Source organism: Osmerus mordax, chromosome 26, assembly GCF_038355195.1.
Source record: "Osmerus mordax isolate fOsmMor3 chromosome 26, fOsmMor3.pri, whole genome shotgun sequence".
NCBI classification, from domain to species: Eukaryota; Metazoa; Chordata; class Actinopteri; order Osmeriformes; family Osmeridae; genus Osmerus; species Osmerus mordax.
In genome coordinates, this window is record NC_090075.1 from 707,557 (window position 1) to 719,332 (window position 11,776).

At 56.4% G+C, this 11,776-nt stretch overlaps 1 protein-coding gene across 4 annotated transcripts; it reads left to right on the forward strand.

Annotated features, from left to right (window-relative positions):
* The first annotated feature begins 405 nt into the window (after positions 1–405).
* On the forward strand, positions 406–9,423 carry sap130a (Sin3A-associated protein a). Of its 4 annotated transcripts, none has more exons than XM_067230009.1 (21): positions 406–466; positions 2,161–2,287; positions 2,405–2,682; positions 2,770–2,937; positions 3,027–3,153; positions 3,274–3,395; positions 3,736–3,860; positions 4,220–4,367; positions 4,466–4,556; positions 4,814–4,918; positions 5,023–5,164; positions 5,383–5,501; positions 5,645–5,950; positions 6,497–6,674; positions 6,805–6,903; positions 7,087–7,448; positions 7,585–7,827; positions 7,961–8,086; positions 8,314–8,417; positions 8,568–8,681; positions 8,903–9,423. In XM_067230009.1, exons 2-21 carry the CDS (start codon positions 2,179–2,181, stop codon positions 9,059–9,061), a joined length of 3,225 nt encoding a protein of 1,074 aa, XP_067086110.1. In that variant the 5' UTR covers positions 406–466; positions 2,161–2,178; the 3' UTR covers positions 9,062–9,423. The 4 variants fall into 4 exon arrangements, with proteins under 4 accessions (XP_067086110.1, XP_067086109.1, XP_067086111.1 ...); XM_067230008.1 differs by lacking the exon at positions 406–466 and adding an exon at positions 1,465–1,510; XM_067230010.1 differs by lacking the exon at positions 406–466 and adding an exon at positions 1,465–1,510 and having other exon boundaries at positions 2,408–2,682.
* Positions 9,424–11,776: the final 2,353 nt, after the last annotated feature.

The window sequence follows — 11,776 nt, forward strand, 5'->3', positions numbered from 1 at the left end:
GTGTTTTTCATCGTACTGGCCACGCAAGCTTGGGCCGCTAAGCCTTCCATAGAATTTGTACTATTTTGGAGGATGGAGCAGGCAAGGTTTAAAGGTTAAATTCCCTCAAAAGGCATGGCTCTCTGGGAATGTGTTTTACTGTTTCTGAGGACCAACTATTGTGTCGATGAGACTGTATGTCTATTCTGCCATCAGTAAGCTGTATATTGCCCTAACACGTAAATTGAACTATTTTTAATACTGTGATACAGTTGCTGGCTTGTTGAAATGTTACCACAGGAGGGGAAACAATGTTAGAGAGGTTAAGTGTGTTGTTTGTAGGCCTACTTGAGGAAAACACGACGCGTTGTCTGTCCCCGATAGGTAGAAGGCCTGCATGGCGATGAAGGGCACCGTCGCCAAACAGCTTCTTCGCCCGTAGCTCCTAGCAATCCCATCACGTGTGCAACAGAGGCCTTCCGTACGGGTGAGTGACAGAAATAACACTTACCACCTTGGAAAAATAGCCTAGGCCCGCAGGATCTCACAGGGAGCCGGGCCAAGCATCGTAGGTATCTGGGTGATGTCATGGGCTGGAGAATGTGGCAGTAACTCGATGCCAAACGCCTGGGATTGTCTCTCTGTTAGCAGGCTTTTCAAGTCCAAAACTGTCGGTTCTACTTTCCCGGAGGCCCAATGGTTCCCTTTATATGTTCATATTTGATATGACCCCTGTTGTCAGGCCCCGCAAACTGTTCTTGTTGTTGTTGATTATTCTAGTCTACTCCCGGGATGGAATAATATGTCTGAATGATTTCTAACCTTGCCACAGAAAGAGTGCTTTTAGTGAGATCTCAATTGAGGGGTCACGTTGTGAATGTTCTCGTGGGAGTGAAAAGAAACGCGTATCAATCGTTTCTTGGAAAGTATTTACACGGTTGATATGAACATTTGTGGAATTTCAACTATCCAGTTGAAGTAGGTATATAGCGGTGCAGAATATGGGATTGGGAATTCTCAGAATATGCAAACCTTTCCTCCTCCCTACTTGCTAAACCTAAAAACAGAAACGCTATAAACGCACGGGATCGTTAACAAGGCATGTGATTGTTTTCAATACATACTTTCACCTTTCCTATCATGTTAAGTATAGCAAACAGTAGGCCTAAATTAAGATGCATAAGGAACGCTGTGTTCACGCCTATTATGGTTGTGGTGGACCAACAGCAGCAGGGAACTACTGCTCCCTGCTGGCCACATGAACGAACTGCAGTTTCTGAATCTATTTCGGACAAGCCCGCCACGGCCTTGCGGATCCTCCCCGCGCCGAAAAAAAGAGTCTGAAGTCCAATCACGTCGCCGTTTTAGCAATTGTTCAACCCCCGTCAGTGGTTGGACGAAGGTTTTCGATTCCTTCTTGTCATTGGCCGAAAAACAGGGAGGTCCGTTTGTGAGGTCTGCATTCTTCCGGCTTAGCTGTGTGTTGTTGAAAAGAAAAGACGAATGGAAAAATTGTAACTCTGCAAATACGGTAGTCTATTTTGACAAAGTTTTGGTTTGAATGTATAATCAATTTCTCGCCCTTAGCAAATTGGTGGCCAGGGTTCAAATAGTGTTGTGCTGTGTTTTAGAAAAATTGCAAGGCATTTTGTTAGCTAGTAGCCTAGATACCTAGGCTATAACTGTTTATCTCACCAGCTAGCTTAGCTATCTGGTAGCTAACACATTAGCTAGATATCTAGAAATCTCCGTTACTGGTCACAGCGTGTACAGCTCGCTGTCGATATTCTGATAATAGCGTCAAAACGCTCAAAAGGTTTTCTACGTAGTTACATAGCAAGTTCATTTGACTCGAATAAAATTAATTGGCTAGGTGGCTCGCTCTTTTTAATGGTAGCAGCTTTTCAGCTAGTCAATGTGTACTGTTAGCAATTTAGCTACCAACACCCACACATCGATATTTAACACAAGGTTATCACATAATGTAATGTTACATGTGAGGTACATTCGGACCGGTTCCAAATGCAAACAGGCGAATTGGAATGATAATTTCGCTGAAACGTTTAAGTTGCACGTCTTGGTTGCATTGAATCGAATCAGTGTACTCGTTCATTCTATACTTGTATAATAGGCTGGCATCTTGCTAGTCGGCTAATCCGCACTCTCCTCTTTTACGTTTAGGTTGTGGAATAACGGAAGATGAGTTCTCAGCAGTTCCCGAGACACGGAATGCCCGCTTCTGGAGGAGGGCCTCCCCAGATCCCGGGCGGAAACTTGGTGCCTTTAAACCCGTCACCAAACCAGCCAGGTGCTGAATAACCCGCCTGCTGTCAAGCTACTCAGCAATAACAACATTAGCTTCTTAGCTAGCTTGTCAGAACCGTATCCGTGCGTCTGTAGTCCAACGGGTTTTTCTGGTTCTCAGCAGGAGGAGATGCGGAGGGCAGCCGTGATGCTGATCATGGGCCGCAAGATCGGCCGCCCAGCGGCGGCGGCGGAGGAGCAGCGCTCTCGTTCAGGGAGGACAAGCAGGAGACGGTGATGGTGCGGCCCTACCCGCAGGTCCAAGCCCACGGCCCCCCCCAAGGTCTTCCCCAGCAGCTCCCCATTCAGCCCGGCCCTCCAGTCACAGTGTCAGCAGGTCCCATCCACCTGCCCCAGGTGACAGGTCAGCCCACTGCCCTCACAGAGGGCCAGATGAAGGTAAACAGAGCCCCTCTTCTGCAGCACATGTATGTAACCAAAGTGAAGGGGGGAGAAAATAAAGTGAATTTTTTGGGGGGGTTCAAGGCTGTCCTGAAGTCACCGATCCCCAGTCGTCTCATTGCCCCGGCGCCGGCTTTGAACCAGGGCCACCTCCCCGTCCCCTCCAAGGTGCCCGGACACATCACGGTCACTTTGGAGAGCAGCATCGCTCCGACTCCTTCCATCCCCGTGGCAACCATCAGTAGCCAGCAGGTGACTGCCCTGCTCATTGGCTCTGTACGTGAAGAGTTCCAGAGTTCTATTGGTCGCTAACGATCTAGGCTTTTTTTTTTGTGTTCCAGGGTCACTCAAGTAACCTGCACCATCTGATGCCTGCTAACATCCAGATTATCAGGAGTAGTGCCCCGGCCCTGCAGATTGGGGCCACCGCCGGCCCTTCACAGACATTCACCTCCCATCTACCCAGAGGTATGACAGCATTAGGAGGAAGGGTGTCAGGAAAGTCTGGCTTGATTTTTTAACCATCACTGCCTTTTATGCAGTCTTTTCTGTTGACTGATCAGTAAAGTTGTGTGTGTGTGTGTCCAGGGGCGGCTGCTGCAGCCGTCATGTCCAGCTCTAAAGGTGCCACGGTTCTGCGTCCAGCATCTGGAGCCGGGGCGGGGCCGGGCCAGCCCACCGTTCAGCACATCCTCCACCAGCCCACCCAGGTGCCTCAGCTCTGCTCCTGGTCATGCAGGGAGGGGTGGAGCGCAGGGGGAGGGGTGGAGCGCAGGTGGAGGGGTGGAGCGCAGGGGGAGGAGTGGAGCGCAGGGGGAGGGGTGGAGCGCAGGGGGAGGGGTGGAGCGCAGGGGGAGGGGTGGAGCTCAGTAGTTACAGCATATCTGCAGATCTAGAGGTCCCAGGTTCAACCCCCCCCCCCCCCCCCCCCCCACCTATAAACATATTTTGTCTTCTTATTCAGGGAATGTCTACTTGACAGTTTCTATAATTTGACTCTACATGTGACCCATGGCTCCTAACCCTCTCCTCCCTTGCTGTGCCCCCCAGACCCGTCCCCCTGTCACCACCTCCTCAGCGGTGCTGCCCACCGTGGTGACCCCCATCTCTGTCAGCAGGACGCAGGGCCCCATCAGCAGTCCTGCCGTCACACACTCCACTGAGATGGTGCACGCGTGAGTACAGGGGCCCGGACTGGGAGGGGGGGCTCCAGGGTGGGAGGGGAGGCTCCAGGGTGGGAGGGGGGCCTCCAGGGTGGGAGGGGAGGCTCCAGGGTGGATATCAGGGTTATCTTGGAGGGGGGACTCAAGTGGATATGGGGGTGATTTTGGCTCAGAATGAGAAAGGTGGGGCCTGACCTTTTTTTTACAAAGCCTGACTGAAGGACACTGTGTTAGTGGATCGTCCAGCAGCATCAACACTTCTGACTCAGACGTCCTGTCTGGTCTGAGAGGGGCACCAGCTGCTTTTCCTCCATGTCTGATCGGAGGCCGTGAGGCTGCCAGCTGGTCATGTGTCCTATGCTGTGTTGCAGCCGTCCAGGGCTGACCATCCACCCTCCCCCGGCCACCATCAGCATCCAGCGGCCCCAGGCCAGCAGGGACACGGCCACACGCATCACCCTACCCTCCCACCCCCCCATCGTGGCCCAGAAGCCCCAACCGCCCCATGCCATGACCCAGGTTAGACGCCCTCCACACATTTCTGAAATGTTTGACGTCACAGGCGTCCGTGTGTGTGGATGCTGACCCTCCTCCCTCCGTTCTGCTTCCGTCCTCAGAAGTCCATCTTCAGTTCTGTGACGCCCGTCGCTGCAGCCACTGTGGCTCCCATCGTCGCCACAAACACCGTCCCCGCCACAACCACCACAGGTGAGGCAGGGCAGAGGCCTGGAGGCAGGGCAGAGGCCTGGAGGCAGGGCAGAGGCCTGGAGGCAGGGCAGAGGCCTGGAGGCAGGGCAGAGGCCTGGAGGCAGGGCAGAGGCCTGGAGGCAGGGCAGAGGCCTGGAGGCAGGGCAGAGGCCTGGAGGCAGGGCAGAGGCCTGGAGGCAGGGCAGAGGCCTGGAGGCAGGGCAGAGGAGTACAGCCAGCCTCCTCCCTCTAACTAACCCCCGTGTCGTCTCTCTCAGGATCTGTGCCACACACCCAAATGAACAGTAGCACCATCGTCACCATGACGATGCCCTCTCACTCCTCCCACGCCACCGCAGTGACCACGTCTGCCATCCCCGTTGGTAAGCACGTCCAGGACACACACACACACACACAAACGCAACAGGACACATTTTGGACAGCAGTATTAGCATGTAGCTGACGTCCTGTGTGTTTGCACCCACAGCCAAGGTGGTGCCCCAGCCCATAGCCCACACCTCCCCTCGCATCCAGCCGGACTATCCTGGGGAGCGAACCAACCTCATCTCCATCTCTGGACATCACTCCTCCCCCAACCCCGTTACCATGGAGGCCAGGAGCGACAACAGGTACGTCCCTAGGAGCCTCTGATGTGGCCACCTCACTTCCTGTCAGATGGACCTCTGATGTGGCCACCTCACTTCCTGTCAGATGGACCATTTTCAAGCCTCATGTTTTTGGGAAGATATCAGGGCTTGATCTATTCTGAGGACACTGTCATACTGTGTTGATGACATGAGATGTTGAGGGTGCGTTTGATCCGAGAGATGGTGCTTCCCTCCTCCAGGCCGTCGGTTCCAGTCCAGTTCCAGTACTTCCTGCCAACCTACTCCCCGTCCCCGTACCCTCTGACCCACACCTACACCCCCATCACCAGCTCTGTGTCCACCATCCGCCAATACCCAGGTACACACACCCAGTACCCAGGTACACACACACACACACGGTACCCAGATGCGCACACACACCCAGTACCAAGATACACACACACACACACACACAGTTTGTGTTTGCTCCTGTCTAATAACCCCCCCTCCCCCTCCCCCCAGTGACCCCCCAGGCTCCCAGCTCTGCCCTCCCCACCTCCGGGGGGGTTGGCATGGCGACCACAGTCCACCTCAACCCCATGCAGCTGATGGGTCTGCAGTCTGCCCAGATCAGCACCCAGGGCATTCAGCCTGCACCAATGGCAGCCCAGGGCATTCAGCCTGCACCAATGGCAGCCCAGGGCATTCAGCCTGCATCAATCGGAGTGCAGGGCCTGCACACCTCTGCACCTATCAGCACGCAGGGGATTCAGCAGGCACCAATCACAGCACAGCAGCAGCAGCCTCAGTCTGATGCCAAACCTCCAGGTAATCATTCAGAAAAATATACATGTAGAGCCGTGGCCAAAAGTTTTGGGAGCAACATACATTTTGTGTTTGCAAAGCTTGCTGGGCCTTGGCATAAAATGACTGCTAACATAATTTCAGTAAGTCATATCATCAGCACAGGGGAAAGTGTGAACTAGTTCTAGCCACCTGAAATCACTGTCATTCTGATTGGATTTTAAGAGCAGATTGACTGCTGTAAAAGAGGGGACTATTTGCATATATTGAAAATGTTAGCTCCAAAAAAGCTTAAAAAAATATGAAATGTGCCTTATTGTGATTCAAGTATTCTATAGAAACGTGAAAACATTTTCCTCAAATACTGAACCAGCAAACTTTGCAAAACATAACATTTGTCATTGCCAAAACTTATGGCCACGACTGTATTATTGGTTTAACAGCTACCCCGTCATTGGGTATATCTCAGTGGTTGAGCATTGATCAAGAGGTCACAGGTTCGAATCCCCCCAGACATTACTGTACTACTTTGGATAAAAGCTACTAAACGCTGTGTGTCCTCTCCTGCAGGCGTGGTGCTGGCAGACGGCTCCACCTTCGTGGCGGGCACCATCGGCAACACGTTCAGCAGCTCGCAGGCCGTGGCAACCATGGTGCAGACACACCCCCAGGCCGGGGTGGGTGGGGCCCCCACACTAGTCTCCTCCCCTCGGCCTAGCATCCTCCGCAAGAAACCAGCCAATGAGAGGTGAGGTCATGAGAGCATTGTGGAGATCTCCTGGGTGAAATGTGACATTCTATATGTTCTGATGTTGTGTGGTTCCTGGTTTGGATGTTGTGTGGTTCTGATGCTGGTTCTGCTGCTGGTTGTGTTGCAGCTGTGTGCGTAAGAGCCTGATAGCAGTGCAGCCGGGCGAGGTCGGCGGGGGCAGGGTGGAGGCTGGCCTCAGAGGGGCCGGGTCCCCTCGGCCTTCAGGGTGAGGCTCCAGCACTGACCACTTTACTGTCCTGGGGATATTTTTTTAACGATTTTAGACAGCTATTATAACACGTTAACAAATCACAAAGTGAAACAAGATTTATACAGTTTGGAGGGAACCTTTTACAGAGAGCATAGTAAACTGTCCTGTCTAACCCCCTCACCCTTCCTCCTCCCTCAGTGTCAAACCCAAAGCGGAGGTCCACATGACCATGGCCCCTCCCGTCATGGCGACGGTGGAGGCCCTGCCCTCCCAGGGTGTGGAGCAGCAAGCAGCCTCCTCCCCCGCCCAGCACCTGTCCCAGGCCATCCCCACCCTGCTGGCCCCCCAGGGCCCCGCACCGCCCTCCCAGCCCAGCTCCGTGCTCTCTGCCCTGCCCGCCTCCCTGGCCGTCACCCCCCCCGCCCCCGCCTCCATGGCCAACACGGTGGCCTCCCCCACCCAGCCCGCGGCCAGCAGCACGGCCGCCTGCGCCTCCAGTGCCGTCCTGGCGGACATCAAGATCAAGCAGGAGATGGAGCCCATGGACACGGCTCAACCAGGTACGGACTACACCTCCCAGAATACCTTGGTCATATATCACAGCCGTTGTAGATGTACAGATGCGAAACAGAAGCCACGATTGTAGTTTGTTAGCGAGACAGAAGTCATGATTGTAGTTTTTTCCCCTCTCCCCAGTGTCCAGCGGGTCCTTGTTGTCGCCCCCCGGCCTGGGCGGCCCGCCCTCCTCCCTGGGCGGCCCTCTCTCGGGGGAGCTGATCCCCGGGGCGTCGCCCAGGAAGAAGCCCCGCAAGCAGCAGCACGTTATCTCCACGGAGGAGACGGAGATGGTGGAGGCCACCAGCACGGACGAGGACCGCGCCTCGGGGAGGGTGCTGGGCCGGCCGGACCGCAGGGAGTCTCCCCCCAGGGAGTATGTGGGTACGTGTCTCCCCCCGTGTCTCCCCCCAGGGAGTATGTGGGTACGTGTCTCGCGGAGGTAGCCAGAGGTCAGCGGGCGTGTTGAAGTGGCCGTGTTGCTGACATGGCGTAATGTTGTCTGTGCCCCTCCCAGATGAGGAGGGGGTGCGTTACGTGCCGGTACGCCCGCGCCCCCCCATCACCCTGCTCCGCCACTACCGCAACCCCTGGAAGGCAGCCTATCACCACTTCCAGAGATACAGCGACATCCGGGTCAAAGGTCAGCGCATCTGCACCTGTCTTAAAGTTGGAGCATTTTATTCATTCTGCAGATCCTTTTATCTAATGCGACTACCATCATCTTTTAATGCTTCTGCTGTCCTCTCCCTCAGCACAGTGAACTTGAGGGGAGAGGGCGGAGGGGAGAGGGCGGAGGGGAGAGGGCAGAGGGTGGAGAGCGAGCTGTGTCCTGATGCTGATGATGATGATGATGATGTGCTGTTTCAGAGGAGAAGAAGGGCTCCCTGCAGGACATGGCGAACCAGAGGGGCGTGGTGTGTCGGGCGCAGGGCTGGAAGATCCACCTGTGTGCCGCTCAGCTCAGACAGCTGGTGAGTTCTGGGAGGGATCGGGGAGGGATTTGTGGGGGCATGTTTCACAGGTTAGGGTCAGAGGTGCAGCCTAGTATTCCCAGGTGAAAGACTTGGTTCGACCTGTAGTGTCTCTGAGCTGTGACCCCTGCCCTCTGTGACCCCCCCCAGTCCAGTCTGGAGCATGACGTGTACACCAGACTGACCACCCTGCAGGAGGGCCTCATCCCAAAGAAGAGGGCCGGGGCGGACGACGACCTGCACCGCATCAATGAGCTCATACAGGTGACTCCTTCCTGTTCATCAGATCACTTCCTGTATCACTTTCTGTATCACTTCCTGTGTCACTTCCTGTGTCACTTCCTGCATTACTTCCTGCATCACTTCCTTTATCACTTCCTGCATTACTTCTCCTGTATCACTTCCTCTAAATGTCCTGCCGGCCTCACCATCATCTGTACACTGTAAGATGTGCTTCTGAAGTGGTTGTGTGTGTGTGTGGCCAGGGTAACATGCAGCGCTGCAAGCTGGTGATGGATCAGGTGACGGAGGCCAGAGACACCATGATGAAGGTGCTAGACCACAAGGAGAAGGTTCTGAAGCTGCTGAATAAGACCACGGCCGTCAAGAAGTCCTCCAAGCTGAAGCGCAAGGAGCGGGCATAGACAAGGATGTCTGCGAGGCCCTCCTCACCCCCCCCTCCACCCCACACCCCCCCCACCCCACCTTGGGAGGAAGGAGAGAGCTGCTCTGAACTTGGTGCTAAGATTTGCTGCGCACAATCGCCTTCCGCATGTCCCTGGCTGAGGCTGGGAGGAGGGGAGGCAGGGGCTCGCTGGCCGGCGTCTCCCCAGGAAGGGAGGGCCTCGCTGGGGAGACGGCGACCAGCAGAGAGCCTCCGCTGAGTCCGGACTGGCTGATTGGCTGATGAACCCCGACAGTTTTGTTTATTTTGTAGTTTTTTTGGGGGGTGGGGTATGTTCCATAAAGACACTTGTTTTGTAGTTTTGAAAATAAGTTTGTTAATGTTGCCTTTTTTTCTTTCTGTGGAGGGACGGGGGATGGGGAGGGGAGGGTTAGTGGCAGTGGGCTGTGTGTCTCTGATCAAGCTTCTGTGAGAGGGATGTTTGTGTGTCAGTGAAAAGACCCAGGCATGCTTTGGTAGTGGTGTAGGACATCCCCGTTCAACCATGGCTACCATGGCTACCGTTCAACATGTAAAGGTTTGGCTGCTCTGTTGCCTCGGTGACACAACGACCTGACCATCCTAGACACAAGATCTGACCCTCACACTCACCGCACACACTCACACACACACACACAAACGGACACACACATGCCACACACTCATACACATGTCAAACACGCAACCTCTGCTTATTTACCTGGTATTTATTTTAAACCTTGTTATTCTTTTCAATTGACATGCCCATCGTAGACAAAATGATGCACCAGTAAGCAGTGCACGGTGTTCTTGTCAGGGAAGGCTGGGGTGACGGCCTCTCTCAGCCTGCTGGGGGGACAGCCTCTCTCAGCCTGCTGGGGGGACAGCCTCTCTCAGCCTGCTGGGGGGACAGCCTCTCTCAGCCTGCTGGGGGGACAGCCTCTCTCAGCCTGCTGGGGGTACAGCCTCTCTGTCTGCTGGGGGTACAGCCTCTCTGTCTGCTGGGGGGACGGCCTCTCTGTCTGCTGGGGGGACAGCCTCTCTGTCTGCTGGGGGGACGGCCTCTCTGTCTGCTGGGGGGACAGCCTCTCTGTCTGCTGGGGGGACAGCCTCTCTGTCTGCTGGGGGGACAGCCTCTCTCTGTCTGCTGGGGGGACAGCCTCTCTGTCTGCTGGGGGGACAGCCTCTCTGTCTGCTGGGGGGACAGCCTCTCTGTCTGCTGGGGGGACAGCCTCTCTGTCTGCTGGGGGGACAGCCTCTCTGTCTGCTGGGGGGACAGCCTCTCTCTGTCTGCTGGGGGGACAGCCTCTCTGTCTGCTGGGGGGACAGCCTCTCTCTGTCTGCTGGGGGGACAGCCTCTCTCTGTCTGCTGGGGGGACAGCCTCTCTGTCTGCTGGGGGGACAGCCTCTCTGTCTGCTGGGGGGACAGCCTCTCTCTGTCTGCTGGGGGGACAGCCTCTCTGTCTGCTGGGGGGACAGCCTCTCTCTGTCTGCTGGGGGGACAGCCTCTCTGTCTGCTGGGGGGACAGCCTCTCTGTCTGCTGGGGGGACAGCCTCTCTGTCTGCTGGGGGGACAGCCTCTCTCTGTCTGCTGGGGGGACAGCCTCTCTGTCTGCTGGGGGGACAGCCTCTCTCTGTCTGCTGGGGGGACAGCCTCTCTCTGTCTGCTGGGGGGACAGCCTCTCTGTCTGCTGGGGGGACAGCCTCTCTGTCTGCTGGGGGGACAGCCTCTCTGTCTGCTGGGGGGACAGCCTCTCTGTCTGCTGGGGGGACAGCCTCTCTCTGTCTGCTGGGGGGACAGCCTCTCTCTGTCTGCTGGGGGGACAGCCTCTCTCTGTCTGCTGGGGGGACAGCCTCTCTGTCTGCTGGGGGGACAGCCTCTCTGTCTGCTGGGGGGACAGCCTCTCTGTCTGCTGGGGGGACAGCCTCTCTGTCTGCTGGGGGGGACAGCCTCCCTGTCTGCTGGAGGGACAGCCTCTCTGTCTGCTGGGGGGACAGCCTCTCTGTCTGCTGGGGGGACAGCCTCTCAGCCTGCTGGGGGGACAGCCTCTCTGTCTGCTGGGGGGACAGCCTCTCTGTCTGCTGGGGGGACAGCCTCTCTGTCTGCTGGGGGGACAGCCTCTCTGTCTGCTGGGGGGACAGCCTCTCTGTCTGCTGGGGGGACAGCCTCTCAGCCTGCTGGGGGGACAGCCTCTCTGTCTGCTGGGGGGACAGCCTCTCTGTCTGCTGGGGGGACAGCCTCTCAGCCTGCTGGGGGGACAGCCTCTCTGTCTGCTGGGGGGACAGCCTCTCTGTCTGCTGGGGGGACAGCCTCTCAGCCTGCTGGGGGGACAGCCTCTCTGTCTGCTGGGGGGACAGCCTCTCTGTCTGCTGGGGGGACAGCCTCCCTGTCTGCTGGAGGGACAGCCTCTCTGTCTGCTGGGGGGACAGCCTCTCAGCCTGCTGGGGGGACAGCCTCTCTGTCTGCTGGGGGGACAGCCTCTCTCAGCCTGCTGGGGGGACAGCCTCTCTGTCTGCTGGGGGGACAGCCTCTCTGTCTGCTGGGGGGACAGCCTCTCAGCCTGCTGGGGGGACAGCCTCTCTCAGCCTGCTGGGAGAGGTCTCGACAGCCTCCGCAGGACTCTGAAAGGGCCTGAGGTGACGTGATCATCTGGAGGGTCTGGTAGTGTTGTGTCTGGACAGTGACAGGGTGTCTGGACAGTGACAGGGTGTCTGG

What these genes read in the sequence shown, in the direction of transcription:
- sap130a (XM_067230009.1), top strand. Translation starts at nt 2,179, where the DNA reads ATGAGTTCTCAGCAGTTCCCGAGACACGGAATGCCCGCTTCTGGAGGA. An exon ending in TCACAGAGGGCCAGATGAAG is followed by an intron (nt 2,683 to 2,769) that starts GTAAACAGAGCC and finishes GGGGGGTTCAAG; the next exon opens with GCTGTCCTGAAGTCACCGAT. An exon ending in CCCCGCCACAACCACCACAG is followed by an intron (nt 4,557 to 4,813) that starts GTGAGGCAGGGC and finishes CGTCTCTCTCAG; the next exon opens with GATCTGTGCCACACACCCAA.